At 38.9% G+C, this 18,097-nt stretch overlaps 1 protein-coding gene across 1 annotated transcript; it reads right to left on the reverse strand.

The window, feature by feature from the left end:
• Positions 1 to 438: 438 nt before the first annotated feature.
• LOC114051928 (ankyrin repeat and SAM domain-containing protein 4B-like) lies at positions 439 to 17,693 on the reverse strand. Its single transcript, XM_027874340.1, has 2 exons — positions 17,530 to 17,693; positions 439 to 1,892 (listed from the first exon to the last, which is right to left on the reverse strand). The coding sequence occupies exons 1-2, from the start codon at positions 17,691 to 17,693 to the stop codon at positions 797 to 799; spliced, it is 1,260 nt and encodes a 419-aa protein (XP_027730141.1). The 3' UTR covers positions 439 to 796.
• Between the last annotated feature and the right edge of the window lie 404 nt (positions 17,694 to 18,097).

Consider the following 18,097-nt stretch of genomic DNA (forward strand, 5'->3'; position numbering starts at 1 on the left):
TTATTCACCATTTGTTGAGTTTGGAAAGAAGACCTGATAAGTACATTTGATTAGGGAGCATGGAGTACTAACAAGGAAGATGGTGTCAGGGAATGTGACTTTGGACACCATCTGGCTTTGTGCTATGAGGAGTCAGAACCATCTAATAGCTGGAAAGTGATTTTGTTGTGAGTAGTTAGTAGACACAGAGTTTGTGTAGGTCATCCTGTAATATCAACACCAGATGATCATCCAAAGTTGAGGTGAGGGACCCCTCTGTGTATTCAGACCACGCCTAGACAATGCTTTTGGTGTTCACCTCAGAAATGTAAAGAGGTTTTCTAAATGGGATGGCCTGGTCACTTTAGAAGAATTTGAATAGAAGAAGCAGGTTATAATATGATGAGAAATGATAGTTCAAGTTCAAACCAGAAAAAGGTGCTTTTTTTCTTCATTGTCATTCACTAGACCTTTCCTAAGACGAATCGGAAAAGACACTTGAAAAGGTCTTATGAAATGAGACACCATTTCCATGTTCCCTTGGTCTCTTTATGATGCTCACTGGTGGTTTATCTGGAAAAAGTATGCCCAGAATTCAAGATGTAAAGGACTAGAGGACATCTCCAAGTCAAGGTAAGATTCCCCTAGAAGGTAATGGGGAATTTTACAGGTATCCATTTGTATTTGAGGGTTTTTTTTGTTTTTTAGATGTAGAAAGAGAAGAGAGAGAAGCAGTGGCCTGGCATCGAGATATTTCCTGGACCTACATTATAGAGGTCACATAAGCTTGACTACTCCTCCTGGACACACTCATTCATCAGAGGCTTGTATCGGTCATCTGGCCAGGATGCTGCAGTAACTGCTTCCTCCTGCCTATGGCGCTGAGGATTTTCTTCCTTGGGCCCAGTTGCATTTGTATGCTCTGGAGATCCTCATCTGAGCAAAGTAAGAGGGCGTCTAGATCTATTTGTTCTCTCATAAGGATAGGGATGAACTCACTCAGGTTCTGAGACATCAAGAACAATTCAATGGGGGTAATATCTGCTTCATCTTCCTCCCATTCCATTTCATTCTCATTCCAAGGCACCTCATCTCCATCCTCTTCTTCTAACTCTGCTTCTGGGTTAGTCTCACCAATGTCCCCTGGTCTTCCTTTCTGGAGTAATCCAGAAACTATATTAAACTCTATTTCTCTTTTGCTGTCTGAGATATCTTCAATTGCTGAACTTTTTTTAAACACAATATTGCCCAGACCAGGACGGTTGAAAATGGACTCTTGCTGCACATCATTGTCCTTATCTTCTGTGAGCTGTATCTTATCTTTGAAACCATTTGTGAATGACTCTTCCTCATCTTCCTGGAACACTTCCATCACATTTTGCTGCCCTCTCCTGCTCTTCTTATCTGTTCCTTTTCCCACCTGTTCATCTGCTGTGTTCCTGTTCTTCTTATACCTTGCCTTGAAGGTATCTTTCAAACCCTTGGAGAATGTTTCAAATACAGTGGGAGTAGAGGAGTTTGAAGAAGATGACCTGGAAAAAGTGCCCTTGGAAGAAGTTAGGGTCCCAGCCTTCTCCTTGTTGAATGTGCGATTCATTTTATTCTGATGTCTATCCTGGAGCTTTTCACAATCTTTAATCTGCTTCTGGGCATTTCTTTGGGCCTGCTCCTTCTGTCTGGCAACCTTTTTGGGGTTCAGGATGCTTTGATCCCTGGCAGCTTTGTCTAGAATGTCAACACATTCACTCTGCTCTCTGCTGGCAGCAGCATCTAGTGGAGACTGTAGGTCATTGTCTAGGGCAAATATATTGGCACCAAAGTTGATCAAGAATGAAACACAGTGAGTGTGTCCATTGGAGGCTGCACAATGGAGGGGAGTGTTTCCCCAAATGTCACATTTATCAGGATCACCCCTAGAATAGAAAGTGTAGGAAAAACATGTTAGTGTCGTCTTCATTCATTCACAGCACCTATTATGTATCAGGAACAGCCCTAAGTACAAGAAGGCAAACAAACAAACAAACAAACCCAAACCTGAAATAGTCCCTGACCTCAAGAAGCCTATGTTCTATTGGTAATAAATAGCATGAACATACAACAGTAGATATAAAATAAATATGAAGTACTTTCTCAGAGGGGAAGGGGCCTAACCAGGAGGGAGATTGCTTGTAAGAGGTGGTACTTGAGTTGAACTTGGAAAGAAACTAGGGAATCTGTGAAGCAGAAAGATGAAGAAGGTACATTTCAGACTTGGGGGCAAATTTTTTTCTCTTTTTTCTTTTTTCTTTTCAACATGTGTTTTTAAAACTTTGGGTTACAAATTTTCTCCCTTCCTCCCTCCCCACCCACCTTCACTGAAAGGCAAGCATCTCAGTACAGGTTATAGATATGTAGTCATGCAAAACACTTCATAGTAGTCCTGTTGTGAAAAACTAAGTATATTTCCCTTCATCCTAACCTACCCCCCATTTATTCTATTCTTTCTTTTGACCCTGTCCCTCCTCAGAAGTGTTTGCTTCTGATTATCCCCTCCCCCAATCTGTGCTCCCCTCTATCATCCCTCTGCTCTCTTGTCCCCTTTCCCCCTTATTTTCCTGTAAGGTAAGATAGATTTCCATATCCCATTGTGTATGTTATTCCCTCCTTTAGCCAAATCCTAAGAGAATAAGATTCACTCATTCCCTCTCACCTTCCCCCATTTCCCCTCCACTGTAAAAGTCTTTTCTTGTCTGTTTCATGTGAGATATCATACCTCATTTTACTTCTCCCTTTCACCCCTTAATTTTATTTTCCAGATATCACCCCTTCATCTTCAACTCGCCCTGTGCCATCTATCTATCTATCTATCTATCTATCTATCTATCTATCTATCTATCTATCTATCTACCTATCTATACATACATATAATTTTTTCCCTCCCACTACCCTAATATTGACAAAGGTCTCATGAGTTACAAATATCATCATTCCCTGCAGGAATGAAAACAGTTCAACCTTAATAAATCTCTTATGATTTCTCTTTCCTGTTTACCTCTTCCATGTTTCACTTGAGTCTTGTATTTGAAGGTCAAATTTTCTATTCAGCTCTGGTCTTTTCCACAGGAATGCTTGAAAGTCTCCTACTTCATTGAATGACCATTTTTTACCCTGAAGGATTATACTCAGTTTTGCTGGGTAGATAATTCTAGGTTGCAGTCCTATCTCCTTTGCCTTCCGGAATATCATACACCATGCCCTCTGGACCCTTAATGTAGAGGCTGCTAAATCTTGTGTTATCCTGATTGTGTTTCCACATTACTTGAATTGTTTCTTTCTGGCTGTTTGTAATATCTTCTCCTTGACCTGGGAATTCTAGAATTTGGCTACAACATTCCTAGGAGTTTTCCTTTGGGGATCTCTTTCAGGAAGTGATTGGTGGATTCTTTCAAGTAATTTCTATTTTGCTCTCTGGTTCTAGAATATCAGGGCAGTTTTCCTTGATAATTTCTTGAAAGATGATGTCTAGGCTCTTTTTTTGATCATGGCTTTCAGAGAGTCCAATAATTTTTAAGTTCTCTCTCCTGGATCTATTTTCCAGGTCAGTTATTTTTCCAATGAGGTATTTCACATTCTCTTCTATTTTTTCATTCCTTTGGATTAGTGTTACAATGCCTTGATTTCTCAAATTGTCACTATCTTCCAATTTCTCCATTCTAATTTTTAAGGAAGTATTTTCTTCAGTAAGCTTTTGGACTTCCTTTTCCATTTTGTCAATTTTGCTTTTTAGGGCATTCTTCTCCTCATTGGTTTTTTGGACCTCTTTTGCCATTTGGGTTAGGCTATTTTTTCAGGTGTTATTTTCTTCAGTATTGTTTTGAGTCTCCTTTAGCATCACTCTCAATTTTTCCTCTACTTCTCTTATTTGTTTCTCAAAATCCTTTTTGAGCTCTTCCATGGCCTGGGACCAATTCATATTTTTCTTGGAGGCTTTGGATGTAGGAGCTTTGGCTTTGTTGTCTTCTTCTGGTTGTATGTTTTGATCTTCTTTGTCACCAAAGTAAGATAATATAGTCTGACTCTTTTTGCACTGATTGCTCATGATCTTGGCCAATTACTTGAGTTATAAACTCTTTGTTAAGTTAGGAGTCTGTATCCAGCATGAAGAATGTACTGTCCCAAGCTTCAGGGGTTTTGTGCAGCTGTTTTCAGAGATACTTCTAGGGACCTGTAAATTTTCAGTTCTTTCAAGGTGCTATGATCAAGGGTGAGGTGTTTACTCGTTTCCTGGTCTGTGCTCTGGTCTATGAGCACTCTTCTTTGTCTTGGAACTGTGAGGAGGATTTCCTCTCCATAGCCACTACAAGCTCCACCATACCAGTAGTCCTTGCCTCAGGACCTCCACCTAGAACTGTGACCCAGATCCAAGCACAAAGGCAAAGCAAGAGAATCCTTCACCAGCAGAGAGATCCCTGCAATCGCCCTCTGATCAGCCACTCAATTCCCCCTCAGTCTGTGGGCCAGAAGCTCAGGAGGCAGCCGCCACTCCAGGGCTGCACTTGGGGAGTGGGGCTGGAACCCCACCATCCTTTTCTCTCAGCATCGCAGAAACAGACTTTTCCTACTGATCTTCTAAGTTGTCTTTGGCGTTCATGGGTTGAGAAGTCTGGAAACTGCCACAGCTGCCTGTGATTTAGTCCTCTGAGGCCTGCTCCAGGTTTGCTGTGGCCTGCGCGCCCATGCTGAACTGCTCTCCTCTCTCCGTCTGGCACGATATCAACCAACTGATCAACCATCCAGGCTGTCTTTGGCTGGAAATTTGTTTCACTTTGTCTTTTTGTGGGTTCTGCTGCTTTAGAATTTGTTTAGAGCCATTTTTTATAGGTATTTGGCGGGGTTTGGGGGAGAGCTCAAGCAAGTCACTGCTTTTACTCATCCATCTTGGCTCTGCCTCTGGGGGCAAATTTTTGTGCAAAGAACTGAGGTGGGAGATAGAATGTCATGTGCTGTGGTTAGAACTTAAGAGTGTGTAAATGAGAGTATTGCACTAAACCTGAAAAGGAAGCCTGAAGACAGATCATCTTTTAAAGCCCTTAAGAGAGAAATTTTATTTCGTTCTAGAGTCAAGAGGGAGCAACTGGAGTTTCTTGAATAGGAGAGCAATGTAATCAGAACTGTGTTTTAGGAATATCAGTTTGGTGTCCACATGGAAGATAGATTAGAAAGAAGGAAAGACTGGAGGTTGAGAGACCACTTAGGCTATTGAAATAAGGTAGGCAAGAGGTGATAAGGACCTAAACTAGGTTGATGGCCCCAGAAGAGGTGAAAAAGTGATGGACAAGAGAGATTTAATGGAGATAGCATTGACGAGACTTGGTAACTGGTTAAATATGAGAGTTGAGGAAGAGGGAAAAGTCCAGGATGGATGATTTTAGAATTGGAACCAGGATGGCTAGATGGATAGTGCTATCATCAACAGAAATAGTGAAGTTAGGAAAGGGCAAGAGTTAGGGGAAAACGAAAATGAGTTCTATTTTAGATGTGTGGAAGTTGAGGTACTTATGGGACATCTAGTTCAAAATATCCAACAAACAGCTGGTGAAGTAAGACAAGGGTTCAAGAGTGAGATTAGGGCAGGATAGAATTGATCTGAAAGTTGTTCGCATAGAGGTGATGGCTGAATACAGGGGAATCAATGATATTCTTGACAGAAATTGTAGAGACAGAAGAGAAGAGGGCCCTGGGGTTCAGCCATGCAAGGGAGATGGGACATTAATGATAACCCAGCAAAGAAGACTGAGAAGGAGTAGCCATGTAGGAAGGGGAAAAAATAGGAGAAAGCAGTCTTTAAAACCTAAGGACGAAAGAGTGGTTAATATTATTAAAACTGGGAGGTCAAAAAGGATGAGGACTGAAAAATGGTCATTAGATATGACAATTAATAAATCATTGGAGAAAACCTTGGAGAAAATAGTTTAACTTGAGTGATGAAATCAGAAATGAGATATTTATTGCAATGTGGTTGAAAAGTGAGTGTGAAGTGAGAAAATGGAGGTAATCTGAGTAAACAGCTTTTTCTAATAATTTAGCCAAGAAGGAAGGAGACATAGGATGGTAGTTTGAAGGTACAGTAAGATCAAATGAAGCCTTTTTTTAAAGTTGGGGGAGATCTGGGCATGTTTGTAAGCAGTAGGAAAGGAGTCACTGGATGAAGGAGAAGTTGAAAACTAGAGAGAAAGTGGTTAATGAAGGGATATGCTTCCAGAAGAAACTGAAGGGAATGGAATCAGGAGTATGAGTAGAGGGAGTGGCATTGTCTAGGAGAAGGGCCAACTCTTCTCTTCAGAATGGAGCAAAGGAAAAAAAAACTGGGTGATTTGAAGTGCAGACCTATGGAGAAGAGAAGCTAAATTATGGTGGATAGCCCCAATTTTGTCAGTGTTGCTCAGGAAAATAGACAATCATGAAATTAGGCTTATAGGTGTCATCAATGATGGGACTGGAAGGCCTTGGGCATTCCTGAACTTATCCCTAAATGTCATCTTTCTAATACAAAGGTCAACACAGAATAGGTAGAAATAGAGCCAGGAGAATTTGGTAGGAAAAGAATAAACATCGGGGTGACTCAAAAGAAGGACAAAAATAAGTGGAAAGGGCACAGCTTGTCATGGCCTTATAAATGAATGATAAAAAAAGCATTTCTTAATCACTTATTATGTGTCAGGAAAAAGACTGGCAGGACTCCTAAAGCTTAGAATAAGCTGAATTTGCTGAAAAAAGGTAAAGTCAATCAAAAGGGATTGAATATTGGGAGGGGAAAAGCTATATTAAGGAAGAAAAAAGAGGATGATAGAAGGGATAGGCCTGTTGCTTGAAATGGATGATAAGAAAGAGAAAGTAGAGCTGCTCATTTCTCGTTGTGCTGGTTTTCTTTGCCAAGGAGAATGACCTTTGAACTGTAAACAACTCAACAAAAATGGCCAAAGGGGAGTTGATCCTCAAGATAAGTAGGGAGTGAGCAAAAGGGCACCTTACCACCCTTGATCAGTTCAGGTTGACTTGCTCAACTGAACTGCATCCTGAAGTACTCAAACTGGCAGATGTGATGGCTAGCTCACTGTCTGGGATATTTGAAATAAAGTTGAAAATGGGCTCTGCAGTCCTGGAGAAGGGCAAATGTTTGAGCTTTCAGAAGAAGAGGAAATAAAGTCTGCAGTGAGCAGTGATTCCTGGGAAAATTCTAGATGAATCCTTAAAAGAAATGGTTAGTTAATACCTAGCCAAGGATGCAATGATTTCAAAGAGCCAGCACAGCTTCGTCAGAGATAGGTCACACCAAACTAATCTTATTTCCTTTTATGACTGGGTTACTAAACTGGTGGATCAGGGAAATGCTATATATATATATATATATAGTTTACCCAGATTTCAGAAGAGTATTTGATAAAGTATTCCATACTATTCTTACAAGAAAGAGAGAGATGTGGGCTAGATGGTCATACAGCTAGATTCTGAACTAGTTGAAAGACATGTTTGTAAGCAGTAAGAAAGAATCCTATCGGCAAGAAAAGATCAAAGTGTAGTTATTAATGGTTCAATGAAAAAATCAAATTGGCAGGAGGTCTCTAGGGCATGTAAATGGTCTAAATGGTCATGTGATATATAACAATTTTAATGATGGCTTGGATAAAGGCATGAATGGCAAAGCCGACAAATTTACAAATGTCACAAAGTTGAGAGGGGAAGCTAACATACTGCATGGCAAGATTTGGGATCCAAAATGATTCCAATGGTCCTAGAGCATTGAGCTGACTCTAATAAGGCAAAATAAAATGAAGATAAATGTAAACTTTTACTTAGGTACAACAAAAAATCTGCCCTGTCCAGTTCAGTTTGTCTGGAATATAGAACACCAAGTCTGGAAAGATAGACTGGTAGGAAGATTGTAAAGGTCCTTAAAAGCCCATATGGGGAATTTGGATTGTTTCTTGGAGGCTAGAGACATAATCAGACCCACACTTTAGTAAGCTGTCTATTGGAGTCCTTTCTTTGTCTAAAGCATATCTGCCTTAATTTCATCCTACAAAAGGCTATGGGACCAAAGGGAATGCTGGAGATAAAGTTTACCTAAATTTTAGCAAAGCATTTTGTAAAGTATCTCATATTATTCTCATAGAAGAGGTAGAGAGATGTGGGTTCAGTGATAATATAGTTTGAAGGATTTGGAACTAGTTAAAAAAAGTAATAGTTAATGGTTCAATGACAATTTGTCTATAGGTCTCCATTAAAGTGTTCCAGGGGCCTGTTCTTGGCCCTGTGCTATTTTTAGCATTTTTATCAATGACTTAGATAAAAGGATAGATGGAATATTTATCAGATTTGTCATCCTGTATGTTGGCTATCCCTCCCAGTTTTTAGCATGTACAGAGTCAGGATCCCAAAAGGTTTAAATGGCTTGAACATTGGTTTGACTCTGATAAGATGACATTCAATACTGATAAATGTAAAGTTCTAGCCTTAGGTGAAAAAAAAAGTAACTTCACAAGTATAGAATGGTTAGACAGTTTGTCTTAAAAAAAAAGCATGGCAAAAAAAGAAAACAAAACAAAACAAAAAAAAGCATGGGAAAAAAAGAAAAGAAAACAACAAAACAAAAAAAAAGCATGGGTTTTTTTTAATGGACAGTAAGGTCAATGAGGCAACAGTGTGAAGTGGCAGCCAAAAAAGTTAATGTGACCGGGGCTGCATTAAGAGTGGAATAGCTCCTAGCCATGAGGAGATGCTATTTCTGTGTACTCTACCCTGATAGAGTTTAAGAATACTGATAAGCTTGAGGAAGCCATGTCCTATGAGAATGTTGTTGTTGTTTAGTTATTTTTCAGTTGTGTCTGACTCTTTGTGACCCTATTTGGAGCTTTCTTGGCAAAGATACAAGAGTGGTTTGCCATTTCCTTCTCCAGTTCATTTTACAGATAAGGAAACTGAGGCACGGGGCAGGTTGGTGGCACAATGGATAGAGCACTGGCCCTGGTGTCAGGAGGACTCGAGTTCAAACCTCAGACACTTAACAGTTATTAGCTGTGTGACCCTGGGCAAGTCGCTTAACCCCATTGCCTAGCCAAAAACAAAAACAAAAAACAAGGAAACTGAGGCAAACAGGGTTAAGTGATTTGTCCAGGGTCACACAGCTAGAAAATGTCTGAGCCTGGATTTGAACTCAGGTCTTCCTGACTCCAAGATAGGCACTATATCCATTGTTCCACCTAGCTGCCCCCTATGAGAAGAGAGCAAAGGAAATTGGGATGTGTATTCTAGAAAAAGAGAATGAGTTTTCTGGTAGGGCATACAAGCTGTCTTCAAGTATTCAAAACACTGTCCTGTGAAAGAGATATTAGACTTGTTCTGTTCTGTTCTGTTCTGCTAAAGGATAGAACAAAGAGCTAACACTGCTAAGGGGCAAATTGAGGCTTGATGTCAGGAAAACCTCCTTAGGAATATAGCTATCTAAAAATTAAATGAGATGACTTAGGAGGCATTGAGTTCTTCACCGGAAGTCTTCAAGCAAAGGTTGGATGAACACTTACTGGGTATGTTACAGAGGAGATTCCTTGTACATATGGGACTGAACTAGATGGCTGCTGAGATGGCTCCCTTCCAGCTCTACAATTCTAAAACATAAAATGCATACACAAAAATGAGTGTATACAAAATCAAATGAAGATACCAGTTACAGACCTAAAAATTGTGGAGATAATAAAGTTATTGTGGAGATGATAAGGAAGGATTGGGGCTGTCTTTCCATTCTGCAGACAGGTATATGAAGTTAATAATTTCAAATTAAAGGGTTTAATATTCTCTTGGTCTACTAAAAAGAAAATCAGAAAATGCCTCCAACAGACGACAGCGGTCCAGCAGGAAAAGTACTACATTTGGAGTCAGATAACTGGGTTCAACTCTTAATTCTCTTATTTATTAATCCGATGACTTTGGGCAAATTACTTTACGTCTAAGCCTCAGTTTCCTTGTCAGTTAATGAGATAGTTGTACTAGATGAACTCTAAAGTCTCTTTCAACTCTAAAGCTATGATTCTATAAATGTATTTTCTGAATGCAACAGATGACAATAGGGGTGAAAAAGAGCCCTAACTTCATGAAAGAAAAAAATTAACCTATGAAATTCAATTTCATCTTTTTGATGGTAGGATAGAAAATTTGTTCCTGAACCATGAGGTCATGAGGACAAAAATCAAGTCAATAAGGCAGTGCAGTGTAACAGAAAAGGCACTGGCTTTGGTTTACAGACATGAGTTCAAATCCCATCTTTGGTATTTATTAGCTGTGTAATCTCGAGCAGGACATATAACTTCTCTGTGTTCTAGTTTCTCCTCTATAAGATGAGAGGGTTCAACTCCAAGTAGACTCCAGCTATAAATACGCATTTATTAATTAGCTACTATGTATAAAGCACAGAAGAGTCTAATCCATTGAAAGAAGGATCATTTCATCAAATAAGAATGATTTGTAATAGGATCATAAAGAGATAGAAGACCACCTCATCCCACCCCTTCATTTTAGGGAGGGGGAAATTGAGGCCCAGAGAGGTTTAATGACTTGCCACAGGATCACCTAGGTGGTAGTGGCAGAGCCAGGATTTGGATCCAGGTCCTCCTATCGCAACTCCAATGTGTTTCCCACTGGACCAAGCCATCCCTTGATGAATTGAGAGAACAAAGCACAGACATAAAAAAACAGAGCATTTCCAGCTTTTGATTTGGTACAAGGAGTAAGCCCTTCCCCAAAGAGCCTGTCTGAACATTCAGATTGCCTAGGCTTAGAGCACTGGATCAAAGGTGGCCTCTTTAGGTCTGGTAGCCACATATCCTGGACAAAACATAGCATTTCATTCCCAAAACCCACTGTTCTATTTATTTTAAAACAAAACTGTTGAAATGCTCTTTAGAAACCTTGACCATCAAAAGATGATTATAAAACATCTCAATGACTGCAATATAAATAGTTTTTAAAAAACACACTTGATTACATTTTTCTGAAATTTCACTTGGGTTGAACTAAAACTAGGGCTGGAAAGGAAAGCATGGAAAACATATTTTTCCCAAATAGGAAACAGAGTTCTGAGACTAATCATAAATGCTTGGAAAAAACCCCATAGGCAAGTGGGATTTTCCCATGTCATGGGGTTGCAAATGGCTTTCCAATGTAGAGAAATTGCATTAATAAGAACCAATCTGATTCTACAGGTACACTTCTCTTTAAGGAAATCCAATTTGCAAAATTCCAAATTTACAAAACAGACACATCAGGAAATAAAATATCACACTATGAAAACATGAAACACTTCATAGAAGAATCTCTTGCAAAATTCCTTAACAGTGAGCTTTGAAAATACATTTAAAATGTTTGAGCCTACAATAATTAAATTTATACTAAACTTTTAATTTGTAGGTCTCATGGCATTGCACAATCAACAAGTTTGTCATCTAGTATGTTAGCTCTCCTCAGGTATGTATCAGTTGCAGAGTCCAAACCTGTCTCAATAGAAAACACTAGACTGAATCTAAAAAGATGAAATCCAATATAGATATATGTAAAACTTTACATTGGGGTGTAAAAAAAAAATCTCCTTGCCTCAAGGAAGGAATTTTCTGCTTTTATATTCCTTTGGATCAATTTACATTCAAAGCCAGCTCAGTCATAGATATACTTCAGTGTTTGGAATAATTTCACCCCATCTCTAGAAATTATTATTGCCCATTCCTGCCTTGTTGTACACAGGTTGTTCTTATTCCTGAGGTTATAATTTCTATTATACTAATCAAGTCCTTACAAATAATTTGAAGGCATCTTGGGTTATAGGATCATAGATATCGAACAAAAAGGGACCTTGGAGGTCATTGAGTCCAATCTCCTCATTTTATAGATGAGTAAACTGAAGCCCAAAGGGTTAAGTAATTTGCCTTAAGTCACACAATTGTGCAGTGCTTGGCAGAGATGAGATTTGAACCCAGGTCTTCAGATTCTGGACAGCTAGGTCGCTCTGTGGATAGAGTGCCAGGCCTGTAGTCAGGAAGACTCATCTTTCTGGGTTCGTATCTGGCCTCTTACACTTCTTAGCTGTATGACCCTGGGCAAGTCATTTAACCCTATTTGTCTCAGTTATCTCATATGTAAAATGAGCTGGAGAAGGAAATGGTGAACCACTCCCATATCTTTACCAAGAAAATCCCAAATGGGGTCACAAAGAGTCAAACATGACTGAAAATGACTAAACAACAACTTTAGATAAATCCTCCAGTCATTCTGGCCATTAGAATGAAAGAAAGTCTTAAAAAAAATTCTGATAGCCAGGAACCATTTGTGATGACTCTAGCATATTGAGTAGATACTTTAAGGAGAACTGATAGAAAGACATGATCAAGAATCAAACAGGACAAGGAAATGTAGAGGGGTTGCAATATGAATCAACAGAAGAAGTATCTACACAGAGAAATCTATCAAAGTCAAAGTCATCTTCAGATTTGATGAACTTGCCATCTATGACTTGATCTGAGTTATTGATGGAAATATTGACACTACAAGGCCAATCATAGATAGCTGAGTTACTAGATAATCTCTGTCCTACTTATTACTATGGAGTCTCATTCTTCGACACTTATTATCTGTAATTGAATAATAATCCATAATCGAATAATAAATAATTAGTAATAGTAATCAAAGTTGGGCGAGGAGCTTAATTTCCCTGAGCTTCAGTTTCCTCATCTTGAAAATGAGAGGGTTGGACTAGATAGATGGCCACTGAGGTCTTTTCTAGCTTTAGAGCCATGATACTATGACCATCCAGGAGAGAGATTAGCCTACACTTAGGAACACAGATAACGGTCACTCAGTTGTAGCAAAATAGTCTCTAAGTCACTGCACAGTACTCATCATAATAGTTGAGATGTCAGTCCTGTTTCTTTTGGCTGTTTATATTCCTCAACCCTAAACACCTGGTTAAAATGTTTCCAGCCAGTTAGTACCACTTGGCTTCTTTTCCTTAGTATAAACAACTTCACAGCCACATCTCCCTTCTTTTAATCCTTGCACCAACCTTCTATAGGTTTCACTAACTTGCTCCACCCAATTCCCTCTGACAATTTCCTTTATTCTCTAATTATTCTAGTAAACTTTTCTTATTTCCCTTTACTCATCTTGAAACTACCTCTTCCTTATCCTTCTTAAACTTGATAATTCTTCAGCTTCTACTACCTAATCTTATGCCACTGCTGAGTGGCACAGTGGATAGACCAAGGAATCAGTATTCCTTGGAGTCAGGAATACCTGAGTTCAAATCTAGCCTCAGACATTAATTGGTTGTGTGACCCTGGACAAGTCACTTTATTTCTGTCTGCCTCAGTTTCTTTATCTGTAAAATGGAAATAATAAAAACATCTACCTTTCAGGAAGGCAGGTAGGTGACAAAGTGGATAGAGTGCCAGAGCTGGAGTCAGGAAGACCTGAGTTCAAATCCAGCCTCAGACACTCACTAGCTATGTGATCCTAGGTAAATCACTTAACCCTGTTTGCCTCAGTTTCCTCATCTGTAAAATGAGCTGGAGAAGGAAAAAGCAAACCACTCCAGTATCTTTGCCAAGAAAACTCCAAATGGGGTCATGAAGAGTCAGACATGACTGAAATGACTGAAAAACAAAACTTCTGGGGTTATTGTGAGGATGAAATATATTTTGCAAACCTTAAAATACTATAAAAATCCTAGCAATAATTATTGATATTACCATTATTATCATGTCCTCTTTAGTTGTCCTTGACCATGCTGTTTTTTCAACACAGAAATAGAATGTGGATCAGCATCTGGGCTTGGAGATTGTTTTTAAAGTTTTCCTCAATTTATCCCACTTAACAAAATTTTTCCTTGCCATATTCAACCTCTGATGTACCTCAATGGTCTAAACCCCTCCAAGACACCTGCTCTATGTCCCCCTCCTTATCTGGCTTAAGTCTTTCTCTCTTCTCACACTCTTCTCACAGAAGCAAAAAATAGTTGTATTTTTAGTATCTTCCCTGCCTAGAGATATATAGGGAATTGCTCGCATACTGTCCTCGTAATTGTGTCACTTCCAGCATAAATCTCCTCTATGTGTATGTGATCTAATCCAGTTGCTTTTTCCGCCTTACTTCTCTTTAGTACTATTTCTACCTTCTCTATGAGTATAAGTGTGGTGATTCTCCAGTCTTTATTGATGAAAAACATTTGTTACAAAATAAATCCTTATAAATCTTTTCCATTTTTCTGATGTGTTGTTCTCTATCTTTTCTCATCCCTAAATTATCTTGGGATGAATTTGTTTGGTTGGGTTTATTGTCAAGCTTTCTTTAAATTGGTTCTAGCCTATATTGCTTCTCTCTGATAACATTTCTCTGATTTATCAGTGGATACTGCTAATAATCTTCCGTCATCCACTACCCAAGATTTTACAAATGAGTTTTATTCTAAGTTATTATTTCCTTTGGCTACTATTTTCTTCTCTTTGGTGAATAAATCAAGAGTTTGCTGACTAAGGAAACTTTTAGGCTCTTTGGGTCTCCATGTTATGGTAACTGATTTAAAATTAAACTAATGTATGGAATCATTATCTGGATCAATGCCTTTTCTACCATTATTGCCCCTTTTTCATTATCAATAACTAGTTTGTATAGGTCAGGATTAAATTGTTTCGATTACACTCCGTATGTTTTATTTCCTTTCTTCTTTCTTCTTGCTTTGTATTAATTTTGATCTTTGTTCTCACAAGCATAGTCTGACTGGTCAGGAATGACTCCCACACTACTAATGAAGCATTTCCAGAAAATTAATTTTCTTTTGTGATGCTGTTTGGTTCAGAAAATAATCATAGCATTTAGGCTTAAGGCTTCATTTTTGAACTCTCTCATTCTTTTTTGCTGGTCTATTTTTTCCCAAAATATTTCTTGCCATTGTTACCTAATTCTACCTTTGCATTGAAGTTACCAAGTGTATGCTGATTTAGTTTGAAAGATCTTATCAAGTTCTTCATATAATTTTTCTACCTCTTCATCCTCCACAATAAATGTTAGTGCATAATCTACAAATATTTTCATAGTAATCTTTTTGGAAATACTTATCATGACCATCATATTAGATGACCAAATGCCCTATGTATTGATGTTTCTTATTGTTTTGGGATGCCTAATAAAACCAACTGCCAGTTCCTTTGTCTTGCTAAGGAGTAACTACGAAACATCCTTCCATTTAGCTTCAATTTCTTTCTTCTGATTTTGTTTATAGCAAACTGGTCAAGATAGATACTATTCAGTTCCATATTTAAATATGCAATGGTGGTCAGTCCGTGGAATATGCATACAGCTGAACTGAGTTCTGTTGGGCCATCTCTGTTGGGCCATTTGTCACTTGGTCCATGTGACAGTGGCAAGGGGTGCCTGTGTCAAAGAGGGTTGGTCACTGAGTCACATTAACGTTTTCTTTCACATTATGAAAGTAACCAAGAATCTACTTAGTCAAACCTGAGGCTGGAATGGAGGACCTTCAAGGCCACCTAGTTTAGACCCTTGCTTCTAGGGAAGATTATACATAAATTATCCCAGAAAGCTATTTCTCCAATTCTTAAAGAATTGTGGAATGAAGTGTAGGGTGTATTATTTTTTTCTCTTTCTTTTTTACATTCCTTTCCTTCCCCACTCCCATCTCTCCACTACAACTCCCCATGTTGATCTCGACTCTGTCATATATTGTACTGAGGCTGACAACCTTTGAAAGTGTCTGGCTGAGGTTCCAACTCTTTCCCTAGTTTTCTTTTCTGATCTGAATAATGTAATGAAATTGGTGCATTCTCCCCCTTGCTATCAATCATCTCATAGCACCCTTCACTCAATCTGACAGAATTGTGCTGTGTTGGCTGACCAATGTTCTTATATTTTGGTGAGGCCCCTTTTCTCTTTCTAAATTAATAATCCTTTTTGGCAGGGACTGGCTTTTGAACCTTGTTCTATTATTCACTGAGAATTAGTTCACACTTTGAGTGGAATGTAAGGGATTCTGTGGTAACCTCACCTTGATTATTTTCTTTTCTGTACTTGGAATAAGGTAGATAAACTGGATCCTGATCGATGGCATTCTGCTCAAGGCTAACCCTATATGTAAATAAGTGGGTAGGCACCATCCTAGAGGTGACTGGAAAGCTCACTGCCTAAAACTATTCTTACCTTTCTGATTTGAAATCATCACTTGTGGATTACAAGTGGATTAGAGGACAAAGTTGGAAAGGGGGGCCTTTAAGGTAGTTTACCTGGGAATGACCTTTAAGCCCTCTTCCATTAGCGCATTAAGGAAAGCTAGTTTATTAGATCATCTTTGAGCTAATGAGAGAAGATGTTAAATACATTTCAAAGACAAGATAAGTAGAGGAAGGTTAGGAGTGAGGGAGTCAGGAAATAGCAGGAGAGTAGAATACTAGGGGAGGCTTGTCCCCGTAATTGGGACCTGGGGGAGGAGATATCAATGTCAAAGTTGAGCAGAACACATAAAACTTTACTAAATTCACAACTCTGTCTAGCAGCTGGCCTTGAGCCTGATATTCCCCATCATAAGCATCTTTTCAGTCTCTTTCCTCCTTCCTTTCTGGGTAATGCCTTCTCTCTCCCTCTCTTCCTTTCCCCTTTATTGCCCCCTCACATTGTTTAGCTCCATTTGTGGTCCTCAGGATCAAGCAGATTGCTAATGCCTCAATTAGAGCAAAGAGAGATCATTATTTAGGCCTAGGTTTGCATGAAGTGGTTACCATAGTCAGGCAAACAAAGTCCTATCCATAGCTTATTAAACTGGCTCATAAATAAACCTGTGGCCCAACCTTGAAACTGGGTCTTGCTACAGGGGCAGGGACCAGATCTTTGAGAAAGGAAAAACTTTATGCAAAGACTTCATAGTTGAAGAGAAAATAAAAATTCTATAAACTGGAATTTATGCTGGTAATATTCTTGGAAATAAAACGTCTTAAAGGTTGAGCATTTACTTTTGGGTAAAAGGATTCATAAAATAATAGAATTGCTTCTGCCCTACCCCTACCTCCTACCCATTTAAACTACATTTTAAAACCATGCTAGATACATGGAGTTTGTCCTCTTGAAAATCTTCAGCAATGATGATTATGTATTTATCCTCAGTCAGAAACATCTTTTTTTAGCCATTATAACCAGGTCATCTTGCTCCACCCTCAATGGCAAAACAAGAGAAAAAAATCTAGTGTCAGCTCCATGGTTAAAAAAAAATGCATTTCTCTATCTATATAAATGTCTATCATTATTATCATGATCATTATTATCGAGATAGGCCTGTCATTCAGGATTGTAAAACACAAGGAAGGGGGATTAACTATAGGATTTCCCCTTTTTCCAAGAAGACAACTATTTGAAGACTTCAAGAAAGAGCCATAGGATTAGCCCCAAGTGCCATTCACATTACTTCCATGTGAAAAAATCCCTAAAGTAACTTGGTATTTATAAAAAAAAATAGCCTAAACTTACCCCCTGCTACAGATGATCTCCAGGGCTTCCAAGTTGCCATGGTAGGCTGCCAGGAGTGTGGGGGTCATGCCATCTTCATCAGAAAGATTGAGATCTCTTTTGGTAGCCTCTTTCAGAATTTCCAGGTAGTCATCAGTTGCGGCCTGATGATACCGGGTTGACATTTTAAATTAAGCTTTTCCCTTACCTCACCCAGCTCTCAAAGAGTGTTTGCCCTAAGTCTTCCGCCAGGCAGAGAGGCCTCCCCAGCAGCCCTGCCCCAATGGGGAGGGTTAATCAGTGACTATAAGCTGCAGTACACCTCAGTAAGGTAGAAATATGAGGGCAAAGCTCATCACCTGTCTGCATCCTTGGAGGAAGCCGGAAATGTACTTTAGACCTGAAAGCAGAAATTTTCCGTCCAGAATGGCTGCATTAATGGTTATTTTATTTCCCTCTTACTCCCAAGTATTTCACAGTTTGGGGGAAAATAGGAACTGAAACAGTGGTTAAGTCACTAGCTGATTATCATGAAGGTGACATAGGCAATATAGTCATTGAACAATAAATAGGAGACAGTTATCATTGT

Source organism: Vombatus ursinus, unplaced genomic scaffold (assembly GCF_900497805.2).
Source record: "Vombatus ursinus unplaced genomic scaffold, bare-nosed wombat genome assembly UNPS02014807.1, whole genome shotgun sequence".
Lineage (NCBI taxonomy): Eukaryota > Metazoa > Chordata > Mammalia > Diprotodontia > Vombatidae > Vombatus > Vombatus ursinus.